Raw genomic sequence first — 19,127 nt, 5'->3', positions numbered from 1 at the left:
ACTAAATCACTTCTCCCTTACTACCAACTCAAGATCCCATGGGCTTGGACCATAGGTTACAAAGATGGTACCTGATTTTGCTAGATTTTTAATGACTTTTGCTAGGATTCTGAACATACACCTTGACTTTTCCATGTGTCAGCCAAGGTCCTCTTCTTAAGGTTTTAAAAGGATACATCAAGGTCCTAGGGTCTTGAAGTTGACTCTTCCTGGTTTAGCCTTTTTCTAGAAATGACATCGACTCCTCTTTGCAATGAGTGAGCTTGGAAAGCCTCTGACCATCCTCCCTTTTACTACATGTCCTTTGCGTTGACCAAGATCCCTCGGTTCCTACGTTAGGTACTAAATCTGAGGATACCACTCGCCCCTTTCACTTCTCTCTGTCTCTTGATTTTGACTGGAAAACCTAACGAATCTTTCCTTCTTTCAAGGATACCTGTGAGTGGTTTGTTCTATCTTTTGGGTCGCCCACGTCCTTCTCAGGATCTTCTAAGCTGTCCACGTCCTTCTCAGGATCTCCTAGGCTTTCCCTTAAAGGATCTGCTTCTTGGAGGATGGGGATCTCGCTTGTGGCCCAAGTTTGGGTCCTTTTTTTTTTTACCTTTCTCTTTCTTTTTCCTTCTTTTGGGCCTTTGGGCCTTCATGGTCCTTCTTAACTTCACGAGTTGGGCCTTCTTTTGTCAATGCCCATGGTCTTTCTTTACTTTTCATGGAATGAGCTTTCTTGTCAAATTTTGGTCCTCAACAACTATTTTGTTAAGGTTATTTTGTCATTTTTCCTATAATCAATGCTTTTTTTATTTATATTATTGAAAATATGTAATTAAGCTTGATAATTACATTAATAATAATAACAATAATGATATTGTTGTTGTTGAAATTCATGGAGAGAAATTTATCAAATTTAAAATTTCAAAAAAAAAAAAAACTTGTCAAGAGAGAGATATTAAAATGTTCATTACCAACAATATCAATACTAGACAATCCATTATAATAATTAAAAAAGTTCTTATCCAGAAAATTAAAAACCAACATAGAAATAATGAAAATATTGTACAACCCACAAATGGACCGAGCTGTCTTGTCACGAACAAATTTTTATCTTCTCATCTTGTATATTCTCAATGTTTGTTTGTCTGCTACTGCCTTCTACACTACTATTGCTTTTTGGCCTATCCAAGTCATGCATATCCCAATTAAATCCCTCCTCCTCCCTATCATGTTTTCTAATAAAATTATACAAAACACAAGTAGCAACTATAATGTTTCTTTGGTGCTTAATGTCATAAGATGAAATTTGCTTCAAGATTTTCCATCTATTCTTTAACACTCCAAAAGTTTACTCAATCACACTTCTAAGTAATGAGTGAACATAGTTAAACCCCTCTTCTAGGTGATTCTATTGACCAGCTTGTAAAAAATTTGAAAGATGGTAACTCTGTCCCTTATAAGGTGACAAATATCCTTTCCTCAAAGGGGTATCCATCATCAACTAAATACTATTTTCCTAGTAAATGAAAAAAAGTAACATATAAGATGTACATAAATAATATCCTTCATACATATTTAATTTATAAAAATTTTATATACCTAGTGGTGGTTTTGGGAAGTTGACAAATTCTTGATGGATAGCATCTAAGAAAATACGTGTATTGTCAATGGCAACAATACAGTCCTAAAATATAATATAAATTTTAGTTAGTAAATAATCCTAACAAATATTAGAAGCAAATTAGATTGTATGAAATAAAATACCTAAAAGGGTAGCATGTACAATGGATTCTTTTGTACATGTCTTGGAACTACACTAAATGTAGGCTTGATGATATCCATTGACATTATGTTAAGGCATTTCAGAACACTATAAAAATGTCTATGTATAATCTCCTCAAAATGTTGGAATCTTTCTTGAACCAACTTGTTACATACTCCTTGTCCAAGTATCATCAAACATACCTACTGACTCTTCAAGCCTAATATGCCTTGTGTGCCCAAGTCCATATGTATGTTGTAAAACATTACACAATAAAAGGAAAATATAAGGCTTCATGGTAATATTTTGAGTAATACACTCTTAATTGCAAAAGCAAAAGCATTGCAAAACAGTCTTTAATTGCAAAAGCACTTTAGAACAACATTAAGCATTAAGTAATACACTCTAACAGCTAAAAACAAATAACATCAAGCATCTTAAAATGTTTTGCAAGGAACCAATTGTACCCAAATATTGTTTCAAATAAAAAAATTTCTAGTAAAACAAATGAAGGTAAAATCTAGTCTCAGAGCAACAACAACCTGAAATTTTCTTCAAACCCATCTACTATTCAACAAGAAAAAACTAACCCCATCAAATCCAAATGATTTTGATCAACCCTATCTATCTAGATTTAAAAAAAAAAAAAAAAAAAAAGAAACTTCACAACCAGTGAAGAAACAGTAGCAGCAACAACAACGTGAAATATTTTTCAAACGCATCTACTATTCAACAAGAAAAAACTAATCCCATCCAAGCCAAAAGGTTTTGATCAACCCCATCTATCTGAAATTGTTTTAAAAACTTCACAACTAGTAAAGAAACAGTAGCAGTAACAACAAATCCCTCAGTCAAGGCAAGTTTTAATATTTTGAGTTTAATTAGTCATCTAAACTAACATGCAAAAGCCTAAATCAATACCATAATTTCAGAGATGGGTAATGAAGAATGATTACCTAGAAATTGTGATGAAGAACAACAATGATAATCAAAGAGAGCGGCTGAGCAATAACAGAGAAGAAAGAAGCAAATATCGTGAAATTGATGAGGAGAGAACCAAGGACTGATGATATATATATATACACACGGGGAAGGGATAGGTTGGTATTTCAGTCATGAAGCTTGACGTTAAGGCTAATTTGGGTTTTCAGGCGAAACAATTAGTGGCAACCCAAATCTTCCAAATCGTGAGATGTTGGAAAAGTAGTGAAAAATTGCATTTTCAGAATTGTGAAAATCTACGGAATTAAAATTGCAATCTCGCAGATATCGCTTAATTAAATGTATGCCCGAAATTGCGATTCGCTAAATTGCTGTTTTGAGCAATCTAAATGCCTAAACAAATGACCTCGTAGTATCTAATAGTAATTTTTAAAATTATATACCTAATAACAATGTAACGAGTAATTTAGTGTAACTAATATCATGAAAATTACAAAAAAAAAAAAAAATTATTTAAGCAGCTTCAAATTTTTTTATCGATTTAATGTCCTGTATATTTAATAATTCAACAATAAATAAAAGAAGAAAAAGAAGAAAGAAATGTTATGAACCAACCAAATATAACAATCCTTCCTAGAATATTTTTTGATAATGAATAATCCTAGAATTTGGTATCAAAGATTTCTGGAATCACACATTACAACGCGACCAAACGGCCCTAAATCAGGCTCCATATATACGTAGGTCCAACATGGTTGCATCAAAGATTGTAATGGCGTCGCTGTCGCTGTCGCTGACCCACCGTCGTGCTCTAACGTGCGCCGCCAAGGCCTCAGCCGCTTATCCTGCGCGCCTGGTGCCACACCCACCGGACCTCATCAAGTGGGTCAGGAAGGAAGGTGGGTTCGTGCACCAGGCTGTGAAGATAGCACAGCAGCACGAGGAGACCATTGGTCTTGGACTCGTTGCCTCTGAAGATATCCCAAAAGGTTCTGACCTTATTGCTCTTCCTCATCACATTCCTTTGAGCTTTGAATTCGACCACTCTGTTTTGTCCAACTTGGCTCGCAAAGTTCCAGGTATGGCTTTTTGTTTTTGTTTGTACATTTATTGCTTCAATTCGTGTTAAAGATTGTTTTTTTTTTTTTAGATGTTTTCGTTTCTGGGTATCTGCATTTTGCCATTTCTTCAAAGTTATAGACATAGAACTTAATTGGGTCCTTTAGAAATTCTTATGTGGATGATAATGGCTGATCTTATATTAGCTTTGTTTCAATTTTGAGTCAAAAAGTGTATACCATCTTTATTTTAGGGGAAAGTGATGTACAGTGGGTTAAGCATGGAAATTCTATAATGTGGACTTTTTGTTCATTTCAATAGTGAACTTAAATATCGTGTTGTTACTAACAAAGAATCTATTAAGATTGAACTGGGCTCACTTTTCCCCTAATTAAACCATACGAATGTAGGGACTGGGTTCTATGTCTCTTTGGTTCAACCTGGTGTTCTAGGAAGTCCAATTGAAGTTAATTTATTGTATAAAATACTAGCTGATTGGTATAGGTATGTGGGGTTGTCCATTGCATTAAATGCTCAAAATACTAGTGTAGCATATAATGAGTTTGATTTTGTCATAAGATTGTCAACACTAGTGTAAATGCTAACGGCAAGTGAACATGGGTGCTCTGTTTTGTAGCCTTAATTTTGATCTGATCTTTGGTTCTTACAATTTTAAGGTTCTTGTCAACTTAAATTCTAGAGTGTTTCATAAGCCAGTTAACCTTGTGAACTACAATTTTGAGAAGTATAAGCTTATTGTCACAGTTCTTAATGACCAAACTTTCAGTTAAACTCACTCATTTGACCATAATTAATGATGAATGTTCCTAAGTTGTGGCTAATTTAGGCACCAATTCAGTAAATCAACCAATATCCTTGCATATTTAAGATAATTGAAAACCACCGAAATTTCTAGTTCATGTTAGGTCCATATTTATCATGATAAAAGTAAGGCCTACTTGTCAAAAAAAAAAGAAGAAGAAGAAGATAAAAGTAAGACTTAGACCTTGAGGCTAAGTTTTTCTTGAATACTTCTGGGCTCCATTGACACTGTGACCCATGGTTAATATTTGTTATTTTCTCAAATAATTTTTGCTAGGCTCCACCTAGGCTAAGTAATACTTTAATACTTCTAATATATGTGTTGGTTTCATGTTTGTATTGTAAAAGTATGGCATGAAATATCTAGATGAATGATAATGTAAAAGCAGCCTGCTTTACATCTGAACCCGAAAGTATTAGCAATAGAATTATTACATGATGAGGAATTTCTTGTATAATGTTAACGTATGCCTTTTGGAGTAATTAGAGCATATTTAGAGAGTATTGTAGCTGTCAGGTTTCTGGACTGATTTCAATCATGAGAGTTTATAAGGACTCATTTTCATTTAGTGGAACGAGCATTCTCTTTTACTAGACTTGGGGAATTTAGAGCTTATAACTCCTTGGAGTTTGTTGAGAATGTGTAGACTGTTCTTTTAGTTCCCTTATTTTCTCCTTTGTATTTGATGAATTTGGTGCTCATTGCTTTAGGTTTCATGAAAGCATGTCCCTATATGCATATCCAAATTATGTTAACGTAGAAGGTGGTGGCCTTATGAGTGATACTAATGCGCATGTATATATTCCTTTCTAGTGAAATTTCAGTAGGGATTATGCTGTGAGAGGAGACTGATATTCTATCTTTAATCCATTAGAAAGTAGCTAAAAATGAATAGAGATTTGCTTACAGTAGCTGTAATAATTTCATTATATTTGTAAATGACAATTTGGGTAATGGTAGATTTATGAAAGTGGAATAGAGATGTGTTTGGAAATGTGGGGATCAAAAAGAAATCAGAACTGGGGGTGATAATGAAGGTAGATACAAAATAAGCAACTGACTCAATATCTCCTTAAGACTGGGTGAGAGAGATGATGTTGTGCACTGAGAAATAAATTGATAATGTAGTCAATTCAAGATGACTAATCTCCTGAACTTGAGAGAGGAAGAAGACATTTTTGAGTTAATTTTCTGCTTAATTTTTATTAATGCATTTAACGTACATAAATAGCCAAGGGTAAGATAATCTCATCAACAAATCCTAAAAACATAAGAACTAATCCTATCCTAAAACATAGGAATTAAATTAAATTCAAATAAATAACAATACTAATCTACCTAGGAAGATTTATTCTATCACTAAACTATATTCAAATAATTTATCCAACACCTAGGTCATAACATTCCCTTCCCCTTCAAAATGAATCTTGTCCTCAAGCTTCCAAACATGGAAATAGATGCTTGCCCACACCATATCCTTATTCCCCAATTGGAGAAAACTCAACCGCGAATCTTAAAGAGTTGAAGGATATGAATTCCGACCATGGATACTTGCACCAATTCTTTAATCATATTTGTGAAGAGAAAAGCCTTGATTTTCACATCCTTGAACTCATCAGGAATGATAAATTCAATGTGTGAAATTAGAGTAGGTTTATTCATAATAACAAGTAGATCCCTTTGATCTATTTTTTTTCTACTTCGTTGATCATTTCATTTTCAAATGCAATTTTTGTGGCAAGTCCTCCCTCCAACGTATTACTTTTTTGAATTGTTGGTGGTTCTTTGATCACCGACACTTGAATTGTTAGTTCTTGAATATTTGATTCTTGAACGGGTTGGACAAGATTTTTGAATGAATTTTCCATAGGAGCCTCCATTAGTACTATCCGAAATTGATCTTGAAGGGCACATATGAACTCCACCCAATATTAATCTATCTAGGAAGATTTATTCTATCACTAAACTAAATTCAAATAATTTATGCAACACCTAGGTCATAATAGATGAGTTCACTAAAATGGAAAAAGAAGGGCATTTGGAGGTCAACTAGTGTAAAAAATCAAGAGCATTGTGTACTTATCAAAAAAGAAGAAAAAGAAAAAAGAAAAAATCAAGAGCATTGTGGGTTGTGGCTAAAGGAAGGGGATAATAATGCCAGGTTTTTCCAAAAATGGACAACTTATCGCATGCAAGCCATTTTCATTGGTGATTTACAGGTTGATGAGGTAAAATATTCTGATAGTGGGTTGGTGAAGGAAGCAGTGACTCAGTTTTACTTGAATAAAGACCTAGGGTAGAGAGACATCGTTTTCATCTATTGATGAAGATATAGGTGGGCAGAGAGAAAAGGAAGAAGTTTTTGGAGTCCTACAAGATATTGATGGTGACAATTCACTGTGCATCTTATGGATTATTGGGTGAGAATTCTTGGGCGTGGGGTTGTGTACCCAAGGTTTACTTGACAGTGGTGGATACACGAAGTGGTCTTGCCTCGAAGAGGTTCCTCATCATTATAAAAAAAGGTGGGGGAGGGGGGAAGGAATGGTAGAATTTTGATGGGGCCGAATACCCTAATACAACAACAACAAAGCCTTAGTTCCAAAACTTTGGGGTTTGCTATGGATTCTCATTATTACTATAGTGGTCAGGGACGTGTATTATTCTCTAGCATTTTATCTTATTTAAACTCATACTCTTGGTTTTTTGTCCCCCCCCCCCCCCCCCCTTTTTTCTTTTTTTTGATAATTTGTTACAAGAAGTTGGGGGAGAGGGAATTGGGGATCTGAACCTTCCTTTTCCTCATAAAAAGACCGAACAATGCTGTTGAACTACAAGGTACTTGACAACTCGTACTCTTTCTTACTCCCAATTAATATGTTTTTTCACTACTTCTACTAGTGTTATTTTAGGCTTTCCTCTACCTCTTTTCGTCCCTTCAACTTAATTTTTAAAAAATAAAAAAGAAAAAAAGAAAAAAATCTCTACGTCCTCTATGGTTGGATGAATACATAGGGTAGCATCTAGAAAGCACCAACGCGGCTACAGGGGTGCCGCACCGACGTCTGACATGGCCTGACGTGGGGTGCTGTGGACGACACCGTTGCCCGTGCTTTGGTGCTGAGTTGGATTTTTATTTTTTCCATTTCTGGATAGGCGCTGACTTGGACCGAATCAGGCCGATTCGTGCCGATTTGGGTTGAATCGGATTTTATCAGCCAGCCAAAACCAAACGATTGAGGCCGTTTTGACCGATTCAGGCTGATACTGGCTTTGAATCAGGCCGAAATTCAAGGAAAAATTATTTTTTAAAAAAAGAGTGCAAAAACATCTTTAAACAAAAAAAAAAAAGCCCTAAAACCATCACTGCCTCCCTGCCTCTCTGCTCCCTGCTCTCTGCCTCCCTCCCAGTATTCTAATTTCAATGTTTTAGTTTCAAACTTGTACAAATTCTTCCTCATTCCATTTACAAAGCTTTCAGTTTATTTGCCAATCTGAAACGTGGAGAACCTTGAAACTGGTAGATTCCTGGATTTTTTAATTTCTGGCCTTGCATGCATGCATTTTTGAAGGAAGATTAGGTTAAGTACCAGGTAGATTTATGGGGGGCTTTCACAATTTCGTCATCGAATCCAAGTTTTTTCAATTAGTTGTTGAGGAAGGGGGGCGTTATTTCTTGTTACAGATTTATGAGAGGGGCAAATATTCTATGAGATCAGTCTTCATGGGTAAGAATGCAGCATTATGGCTGATGAAGAATATTGAACACACTGTTGTTGGGGCAAGCTCTCAACAGTTCTTTACATTCAGGGATGGTGACACTGCTTATACTCTCCAGCGTAGCACCAACTCTTTTGGTCAGTTCTTGCTTCTGACTGAACTAAAAGTTGGCAGGTGTAGGAGGTCGATCATTATCCCTGAAGGCAAAGAGAGATATGGTTGGAGGGCTTTTGGCCTTGAACTAAGAAAGGTGTTGTACCCCTCCCAATATGCAGTGGGTGGAACGGGTCTTCCAACTCTTATTCCTCAGTGCATAGGCAATATCCGGAGACTCAACACCCTAGAACTTTTGCCTGAAGGCCGTGCAAGGCATTCATGGAAGAGTAGAGGATAGAAAGCAGCCAAACAGGGTAGGTTCCATTGCCAAGGGGATGAAGATGCATTTAGGAGGGGAGAAGAGGGATGTAAACCGGAGTTTCACAGGTGCTAAGCTGGGAGTTGTTCTGGTAGGTAAGTCTGATACGATGGTGGTGGGAGGAGGTGATGGGCGGGAGACGTGCATTAATGAGAAGTCGTGCGTAAAGTAGGATACACTTCCCAAGTTCCGGTTTGAATTCAAAAGCCTATGACAATAGGAAAAGGAGTGATGTGCGGAGACCATGCCGGGCGAGGGAGAGGTCTTATCGGGGAGGTTGATGTGATGGGGAGGAGGCAGGTTTCCTGGGATAGGAAGAAAGGGAGAGATCAGTAGCACAGATGGGTTTCACGGGGTGCGGAGGTTGCCTCGGGTAAGTTGGGTCTCGGGTTTCGGGGCCCAAACAAGAGGGTAGCCCAAAGGACGGTTAGTGAGAATTGTTTAGGCCCATAGCTCACAAGCCCATTATCCTTCGAGCCCGGGGAGTGCTCCGATCAGTGGGTTGAGCCCTTACCTTCGCGATACTCATGAGAAGACCGGGGAATGTCTAGGGTGAGGCCGACGTGTTTTCAGTGACATCGTCCGCAGTGGCCGAGGTCGTGAGTGGTCTCCGGAAGGTACGGGCTCGGACTAAGGCCGATAAGGGTGGCCTGTGCTTTTCGGTGTCTCAAGAGTCTCCGACGGGCCCTGCTCTGCCGTTACCGGCGACGCGACGCACCGGGGATCTGGTGGGTTCACCTCATCGGCGTCGCGCGCCACCGGTAGGGGTGGCGGAGTGTGCCGAGTCCCCTCCGGCGATGGTTTTCAGGTTGAGCTGGGGTCGGAATGACTTTCTCGGTTCCATTTCGCACCCGAGGGGGTTGTTTTCTGAAGGTAAGAGGTCAGTGACTCTCAATTTTGTGCCACGGTCGTTAGGACCTTTTCTCCCTGACCTCTTTCTGGAGTTGGTGCGAGCTGGACCAAGGGGCTTGGGGGTAGTGGGTCAGGAGGTTAATCCTTTTTATAGCAAGGAAATTTGCCTTCTTGGGGAGGGTATGATTGTGGAGGAAGCAGCTGTTTTTTCTGTGGGTGAGGTTGCCTTTCCTCTGCAAATCTTTGATCCGAGTGGTTCAACAACCTTGGCAAAGTTGGACGAGGTTGATGAGGTTTTTAGTATTGAATCTAACATAGATATTTCTAGGTGGGTGAAACACAGAATTTCTGGCTTTAGTAAATTGGTTGGGTTATCTATGAATCGACATGAGAAATTGTGCATTGCTCTATTACAGAGGCTTGAATCAGAGATGGAGGCAGCCAATGTGTTACACAGGAAAGTAATGGGCAGCAATAAGGTGGCTAAGTCCAAAAATGCGGTTGCGGGGAGCTGCAAAACTTGTTTTCTTCGGTGAATTATGACGAAGATGAGGGTGGTCTCGTGATGGTGTTTGTAGTCAGATATTTTAGTTTTTATGAAGATAAAAATGATTTCGTGGAATGTTAGAGGTTTAAATGATCCTCGGAAACGTCTTGTGGTGAAGAACTTGTTGCGGGATTGGAAGTGTGATGTTGTTACGTTTACAAGAGACAAAGATTGCTAGTATGAATGGGCAATTGTAATAGACAGCTGGTTTGTAGTTTGTGGGGTTGCCCATATGTGGACTGGGCTGTCTTGGAGGCTGATCGGACGGTTGGTGGTATTTTGCTTATGTGGGAAAAAAGGGTTTTGGATAAGGTGGAGATTATGGTTGGTTTATTCTCAGTGTCGGTAAAGTGGAAAGGGGTGGGGGATGGGTTTATTTGGGCTTGCTCAGGCGTTTATGGCCCAAATGAGAATGTTGAGAGGTGTCTCATGTGGGATGAGCTAGTGGGAGTTCAGCAGTGTTGGAGGATTCCGTGGTGCTGCTTTGGGGACTTTAATATAGTTCGCTTCCCTAGCGAGCGTAGGGGAGAGACTCGTTTGTCCACGGCTATGGAAAAATTTTCTGAATTTGTTGAGGATCTCAACTTGGTTGACTTGCCTTTGGAAGGAGGTAGCTTTACTTGGTCCAATGGTTCTGATCAACCAATGATGTCTAGGATTGATAGAGCTTTGGTCACTCCCGATTGGGAGGATCATTTCCCATATGTTACTCAAAGGATCTTACCCCGTACTATCTCAGACCACAGTCCAATTCTCTTGGAGGCAGGGGGAATGGCAAGGGGGAAGAGTCCTTTCAGATTTGAAAATATGTGGTTGAAGTCGGAGGGATTTGTGGATAGAGTTCAAACCTGGTGGAATCGACATTCCTTCGTAGGTACTCCTAGTTTTGTGCTGGCGAAAAAATTAAAGGCTCTGAAAGAGGACATTGTGCAATGGAATCGTCGAGAGTTTGGTAATGTAGCGCGTCAAAAGAAGCAATTACTGGAGGAGTTGATAACCCTAGACGCCAAGGAGGGTGATGTAGGTCTCTCTGATGGGGAGATTGTTCATAGGGCTGGTTTGAGATCCCAGGTGGAGCATCTTCTTTCATTAGAAGAAATTTCTTGGAGACAAAAATCTAGGATGTTATGTATCAAGGAGGGGGATAATAACACCAAGTTTTTTCACAAAATAGCTAACTCCCATAGATGTTCTAATCATCTAAGGACCTTGGAGGTGGATGGGGTGGTCTTTGAAGAGGCCTCCGAGGTAACTTTTCAAGTTGTACAATTTTATAAAAATTTGTACAAGGAGACTGAGGAGTGGAGGCCTTTTGTGGAGGGTTTGGAGTTTGATCGCATTGAGAACAGGGAAAGGGTTTGGCTTGAAAGGAAGTTTGAGAGAGAGGAGATTCTTCAAGTTGTTAGGGATCTGGAAGGGGACAAAGCTCCAGGTCCGGATGGGTTCACTATGGCGTTCTATCATCATTGCTGGAAGGTAGTGGAGAAAGATGTCTTAGCAGTCTTTGAAGAGTTTTTCCATCATTGCAAGTTTGAAAAATCCCTTAATGCGACCTTCATTGCTTTAATTCCTAAAAGGAATGGTGCTTCCAATATTAGAGATTTTCGTCCTATTAGTTTCGTGGGGAGTGTGTATAAAATCCTGGCTATGGTCTTGGCTAATCGCTTGAGAGTGGTTTTAGATCAATTGATTTCTGAGAATCAAAATAGCTTTGTGGGTGGAAGACAAATCCTTGACTCGGTTCTCATTGCGAATGAGTGTGTGGATAGTCGCGGGAAGAGTAGGGTCCCTGGAGTCATTTGTAAGCTCGATATGGAGAAAGCCTACGATCATGTGAATTGGGAGGCTTTGTTGTATCTGCTGAACATGATGGGTTTTGGAGTGAAGTGGTGTCAGTGGATCCGTTCTTGTATATCCACAATTCAGTTCTCTGTTTTGATTAATGGGTCCCCAGCTGATTTCTTTGGTAGCTCAAGGGGTTTAAGACAAGGAGATCCGCTATCTCCTATGCTATTTTTGATCTTGATGGAGGTGCTTAGTAGGATGTTGAGAAGAATGGAGGGAGCTGGCTTAATCCGCGGTTTTAATTTTGAGGGTAGGAGGGATGGTGGGGAACGTGTTTCACATCTATTATTTGCAGATGATACTATCCTCTTTTGTGATGCAAATGTGGAGCAAATTCTTCATATTCGGTTGTTGCTCCTTAGTTTTCAGGCGGTAACAAGTTTGAAGGTCAATGTGCATAAGAGCGAAATGGTTCCTATAGGGGAGGTTGGTGATGTGCATGCTCTGGCGGATATATTGGGCTGCAGAGTTGGATCTTTACCTATGTTGTATCTTGGCATGCCGCTGGGGGCTCCTCACAACTCCCCTTCAATTTGAAACACAATTCTGGAAAGTATTAACCGGAAATTATCTGGATGGAAGAAGTTGTACTTGTCTAAGGGGGGTCGTTTGATGTTACTTAAGAGTACGCTTTCTAGTCTTCCGACTTACTTTCTATCGTTGTTCTCAATTCCTACTCATGTGGCTTATAAAATTGAAAAGATGCAAAGGGATTTCCTGTGGGGAGATAGCAAGATTCATTTGGTAGGATGGGACAAAGTTTGTGCGCCTATAGCCAATGGTGGCTTAGGGATAAGGAAACTCACTACCTTTAATAAGGCTTTATTGGGGAAATGGTTGTGGCGGTTTGGTAAGGAAGAGGGTCGTTTATGGAGGCGGGTAGTAGCTTCAAAATATGGGGAAGATTGGGGGGGGATGGACCTCAAAGCTGGGTAGGGGAGCTCATGGGTGTGGTTTGTGGAGAAGCATTCGTATGGGTTGGGAGGATTTCAGTAAAAATTGTCAGTTTGTGGTTAGGTTGGGGAATAGGGTGAGGTTTTGGCAGGATGGGTGGTATGGGGATCAACCTTTTCAGTTGGCTTTTCCTAGGCTGTATGGCATTGCCATTGATAAGGAGGCTTCTGTTGAAGCTTCTTTGCATAGGCAGGGGGCGGAGGATAGAAGATTTTGAAATGTTCGGTTTAGTAGATTTTTTAATGATTGGGAGATGGATGAAGGGCTGCGGTTTCTTCGTATGTTGGGTGCTATAATCCCTCCTATGGATGTTGGTGACCGGATGAGCTGGAAATTGAAGCGTAATGGGGCTTTTGACATCCGGTCGTACTATTACAAATTAAGAAATTCTCCTTCAACTATCTTTCCTTGGAAAGCTATTTGGAGAGTTAAGGCCCCTAGGCGAGTTTCTTTTTTTGTTTGGTGTGTAGCTTGGAATAAGATCCTAACGGGAGACAATCTGAGATTGAGGAGATTGGTTTTTGTGGATTGGTGCATTATGTGCCGTCATGGTGGAGAGACGGTAGATCACCTTCTTCTTCATTGTGAGGTGGCCTATCGGTTATGGAGCTTTGTTTTTATAACTTTTGGCTTGGCTTGGGTTATGCCTAGTTCGGTTCCAGACTTGCTTTTTGGATGGTGGAATTGGCTGGGGAAGCATTCGTCTCAGATCTGGAATTTAGTCCCGTTGTGCATTCTTTGGTGTATTTGGAAGGAGCGGAACCGGAGGACTTTTGAGGATTTGGATAGCTCTAGGGATCAGTTGCTTGCTTCTTTTTGTGGAACTCTATTTGATTGGTCTCGGGCGTGGGGACTCACGTCTAGTGATTCCCTCCCTTCTTTTCTTTGTTCCCTTCTCCTTTTGTAATTTCTCTGTTGTTTGGTTTTCTCTCTTGTTTCTCTTTGTTTTCTTTTTCTTGTATTTTTGGGTTGCTTTGTGTTTTTCAGGCATAGAGTAACCTTCGTATATATATCATTCTTACTTATAAAAAAAAAAGTTTCAAACTTGTGGATTGTATTTAATTTTTGAACATCATGTTTTACTATTACTCTTAAATTTGGTATATGTTTATATAATGAGAAAAAGTATACTTAGCAATGTATAGAAAATATAAATAAAAATATTTTTAATAATTTTTTAATTGCCGCTCCCCGCCTCACCCACACCCTACTTTTTCAAAAATTGACTAGTCTCGCACCAGTACCTACACCCACACCTAAATCCGGAAGCGCACCCGTGCTTCATAGGGTAGCATCAAATCATCTTCTTTTTTCTTTTTAAAAAAAAAAAAAAAAATTCTTAGTTAACTAACTAGTTTGAATCATATTATTTTTACTTAAAAAATGTAACAATTTTGGTTTAAAAACTTCCATTCTTTTACAGTTTATCAAGCCTTTAGAAATCTTCATTTAAGATTTAGATGCAAAGTTAAGTTTTCATAGGTAGGACTAGGGGTGGCAATTTGTGTTTGTGTGTCAGGTTCGTATCGTGTCAACCCATGAGTATATGATTATATGACTCAACACCAACTCAACATTTTTATTAAACGGGTCAAGATTCCTTAATTCTAACATGACCCATTTATTAAACGGGTCAGTCGTGTCAACCTATTTATCAGATTTTATCAAAATGAAAAGAAAAAAAAAACATTTTATGAAAAAACAAACAAATATATATTTTCAATATAAAATTCAGAACTAATGAGCAATTGCATCACAAATAATCATTCAAAACTAAAACATATCTCAATATCACAAAAAAATAATCACAATATGTCAAAGAAAATAAACCATAACAACTAATAAGTTTATATACTTACGGTTTGAAGGGTATATTAGTAAAATGTCATTTAATTAAACAGGTCAAATAGGTTCTATGGGTTGAACACTAACCTAACCTATTTATTAAACATGTCAGTCATGTCAACCTGAATATAACACGAACCTATTAAGCCTCAACCCATTACCTGCTAATTTCGTGTTGTGTTATGTTGGGTTCGCGGGTCGTGTTTAATTTTGCCACCATTAGGTAAGACCTTTTTTATTATTATTATTTATTTTAATAACACTAGTAGAAGTAGTAAAATGACATGTTAGTTAGGAGGTGATAGAGAGTATGATTTTGGATCAGGTAGAATGGCAGAGCAGAATACATGTGAACAATCTTGACTAGTTCATTGAGTATCCATAGACAGCCCCATTATTTTGGGTCCAAGGCTTTGTTGTCATTGTTTTTTTTTTTATTATTATTATTATTATTATTATTATTATTATTATTATTATTATTATTAAATATTTGGACCACCACATTTGAGGGTTTTTTAGAGAAGAGGGGTGGGGTGTGCCCGCTGGGGGGGGGGGGGGTGTGTGTGGGTTGATGTCCAGGGTGTATTCCAGAATAATATGTCGTTTACTTGAGAATGTACGTTTGGATATCAGGTAACAGTGTAAGGCATATAATAAAAAAAAATTTCTTTGTTATTATCTTCTGTCCAGGAATCCGGCATACTAGATTTCTTGCAGAACATAAACATGACACTTCCACCCTCTTAAGATTTGGTGATGGTTTAGACTCTAGAGGTCTCAGGCTCTAATATCATGGGATGTGTGAGTTAAATTATTAAGAAAAAAGAAAAAAAAGGGGTTCACTTTGAAAACTTGTGTCTAGTGTTTACATTTTGTTATTACTGTAATAGCTTTCTTTCTCCTTTTTAAAATTTTACTGATGGTATTGTCTGAGAAACTGTGGTTAAGCTGCCTATTCAGTATTAAGTTTAGCTGTCATTTGTCTACCTTTGTGTTATAGTATGTATAGCAATCTTCTCATAACATGAAATGCTACCGCATGATAGCTAGTAGGTTTCCTTACTCAGTATAGGTTAGTAACTTCAAGTTGTGTAAATTAGGCTGTACTGAGTTTTGAATATGAGTAAATTGGACACTGTGGGAGCATTTGGCAGAGGAACTATGGGCAATGAAATTGGGTTTGAAGCTTCTGCAAGAAAGAGCAAGGGTTGGATCCTTCTGGTGGCCATACATCAGCAATCTCCCTGAAACTTACAGCATACCCATCTTCTTTCCTGGGGAGGACATAAGGAACTTGCAATATGCTCCTCTTCTTCACCAGGTATGTCATTTGAGCCAGCTTAAAAGACAAAATCATAATGTTTTAAAACCAAAACTGTGAACAGGCTAGGCAGGAAGCTGGAAAATCCACACAAAACCAATCTTTCTCTGTTCATAGAATGCGTTCCCATGCACTACTACCATTGCAGAATTCCTGGGTTATGCTTCTGCCCTTGTTTTCTCTTAGTTATGTTCATTAGATACACCTTTATTGTGTGACACAAAACTTCAAAATGTTGCACATACATTTTGAACATGCATGAGATGGTAGGAATGTTGAATATGTACTAGAGAGCAACTAAACATGTGTAAAGGGTGTGCAACCAAGAAAGAAATGAGCATGTTGACTAATTCAGTATTAATCACTTCGCCAATTGGCCTTTTTGTTAAATGGAGTAACCAAATTTGTGTAAGCACTTACGTGAGGCATACTGTGTTACATGTACTCTTTGCTTTGCTCTAGAGTACAAAGGAAGCCAATGAGCTCTAGCTCAAATGGCAACTCCTTCCCTTTAAAGAGTAAGGTGGAGTGTGAGTTCAGCACCCACCAAGTGTGTGTACCTACCAATAAAAAAAGAAGAAAAGAAAAAAAGAAGAAGAAGACTATTCCATAAATTCAGCTGGCTCCTTATTTTAAAGTTAGGGATTTGGACAATGCTGGTATTTAGGGACGTTTGTCTGTATCCAACACCTAAATCTGAGTTCTAATATATCATCTGTTGAGATCCTTTGAATACATATTGAATTTGCTTTAAAGTTGCTAGCAATTTTCTTCTACCAGGTAAACAAGAGATGCCGGTTTCTTCTTGACTTTGATCATGAAGTCAGACATGCGCTTGAAAATCTGAAACCAGATGATCACCCTTTTGGTGGCCAAAATGTAGATGCATCCTCCCTAGGATGGGCAATGTCAGCAGTCTCTTCTAGGGCATTTCGTTTGCATGGTAAAAAGCTTCTAGATGGAACCCACAACAATGTTCCCATGATGCTTCCTCTTATTGACATGTGCAACCATAGCTTCAATCCAAATTGCCAAATTGTTCAAGAACAAGATGCAGGGAACTTAAAGATACTAGTAAAGGCATGCTGCTATCTTTTTTCTCTCCAATATTCTTTTAACAAATAAATCTTATTTTCTTATAAAAGTTGGATCACAGTTTTCCTTTGCTGAACTCCTCCCTCTCTCTAAAACCAGGTTGTGGCAGAAACAGTGATCAAACAAAATGATCCATTAGTACTTAATTATGGCTGTTTAAACAATGATCTTTTCCTGCTTGATTATGGATTTGTGATAGCCTCAAACCCCTATGACTGTATTGAACTCAAATATGATGGAGCTCTTTTGGATGCTGCAAGCATGGCTGCCGGAATTTCTTCACCCAACTTCTCTGCTCCAGCTCCATGGCAGAAAGAAATTTTATCCCAGCTAAATTTAGAAGGGGAAGCTCCCATTCTCAAGGTCTGTACTCCCTTAATATAATTTTTCCTGCCTTGGATTAATCTGAAACCAATTGAAATGTGTTTACACTTACAACAGATTGAAGTAAGCTTTATTGTCTATTTTCTTCCTCAATTTTAGATCAAAGAAAATTCAATCATTTTGAACTTGCTCTATTTTTTCCCTTCTGCTTGAATCTCGAAGTTGCGCCTGGTGTCATGAATGAGAAAATCCTTTGTTTTTTGTCTCAAACTAATCATATCTGATCCTTTTTATGGGTACCCGCTGAATTCTGGCCACAATAAGAATAAGTCTTGTTGCTCATCACCATCCCTTGTCGATTAAGACCATGTGCAGAATGTTTGACAGAATACTCTATGTTTCAGTTTCAAGAACTTTGAATAAACTACCCTGTAAAATATCCAAATAGAAACACTTCTGTGGCTTATTACTCATCAGGAAAACAACGAAAAATCTGTTGACTTTAGACAATCAAAAGGGTATTGAACAAGCATGGTCTAACTGCATCTCCAACTCCCCTGGAGTCATCTTACAAACTTGTAAAGCTCTTTGCTCTTAGTGGCTTTTCACAATGCATAAGTTGGAGCCTTACCATTAAACTGATATCCTTATAAAAAATTTCTCTTTGAAGTTTTAAAATGACCATTTCATGTGTCCATTTTTTCAAACAGGTAAGCCTGGGAGGTCCAGAATTCGTAGAGGGCCGCTTATTGGCAGCCTTAAGAGCTCTCCTAGCTAGTGACATGGAAACAGTGCACAAGCATGATTTGAACACACTCAAATCTTTATCTGCTGAAGCTCCTCTTGGTATTGCAAATGAAGTAGCTGCTTTCCGCACCATTATTGCACTCTGTGTGATTGCATTAGGACACTTCCCCACCAAAATAATGGATGATGAATCCCTTTTGAAGCAGGGTGTCTCCGGTTCAACTGAGTTGGCCATCCAATTCAGAATGCAGAAGAAATCTTTGATTATAGATGTGATGAGAGATCTCACTAGAAGGGTGAAGTCACTCTCATCAAAAGGAGGAGCAACAGCTCAAGGCTAATTTATTATGGTGGAAGTCATTTTCATAGTGGCTTGTTTGCTCTCAATAATCTCACTATTCTGAAATTGTCATGTATGTTGTCACTACTCATTTGTTCCTTTTACCTTTCCTGTGATTTTTATTGGCTTTATCCTCTTTAGTAACCTGATGATTATGTTTCTAGAAAATTTTGACTGTTTATACTGGTGATACCACCTTTCTCAGTTCTGTTTTAATCTGGTCTTGATATACTTGTACTCTTTATTCTAGTTATCCGTACGCCATTATAAAGCAAAATACCGAACCAGCTTTTAAATTTGTTTACATGTAGCCTTGTAAAGATCTAATTAGCGGAAAGGAATAAGTTTTTTGGGTTTCTTTTTTCAATAACACTATGGAGCAGATACCATTTCACAGATGCACGACCAATAAATAAATAAACAGATAATAAAAAGAAAGTAGCAGGTTGGTTTGTGCTGCACCAGCAATGAAATAATGCAAAATTATGAGTTACAAGCTTGTGTGCAGTTGATGCATGCATGTGTACATGCCTGAGCATCTTGCA

At 38.4% G+C, this 19,127-nt stretch overlaps 1 protein-coding gene across 1 annotated transcript; it reads left to right on the top strand.

Moving 5' to 3' along the window:
- Nucleotides 1–3,290: 3,290 nt before the first annotated feature.
- Nucleotides 3,291–18,824, top strand: LOC142630018 (uncharacterized). The gene is made up of 5 exons (XM_075804074.1): nt 3,291–3,774; nt 15,910–16,076; nt 16,857–17,156; nt 17,271–17,534; nt 18,206–18,824. The coding sequence occupies exons 1-5, from the start codon at nt 3,447–3,449 to the stop codon at nt 18,581–18,583; spliced, it is 1,437 nt and encodes a 478-aa protein (XP_075660189.1). The 5' UTR covers nt 3,291–3,446; the 3' UTR covers nt 18,584–18,824.
- Nucleotides 18,825–19,127: the final 303 nt, after the last annotated feature.

The sequence above is a fragment of the Castanea sativa genome, chromosome 3 (assembly GCF_040712315.1).
Source record: "Castanea sativa cultivar Marrone di Chiusa Pesio chromosome 3, ASM4071231v1".
NCBI lineage: Eukaryota > Viridiplantae > Streptophyta > Magnoliopsida > Fagales > Fagaceae > Castanea > Castanea sativa.
Note: the sequence above shows the minus strand (reverse complement) of the source record. Positions and strands in the feature narration are given on the sequence as shown.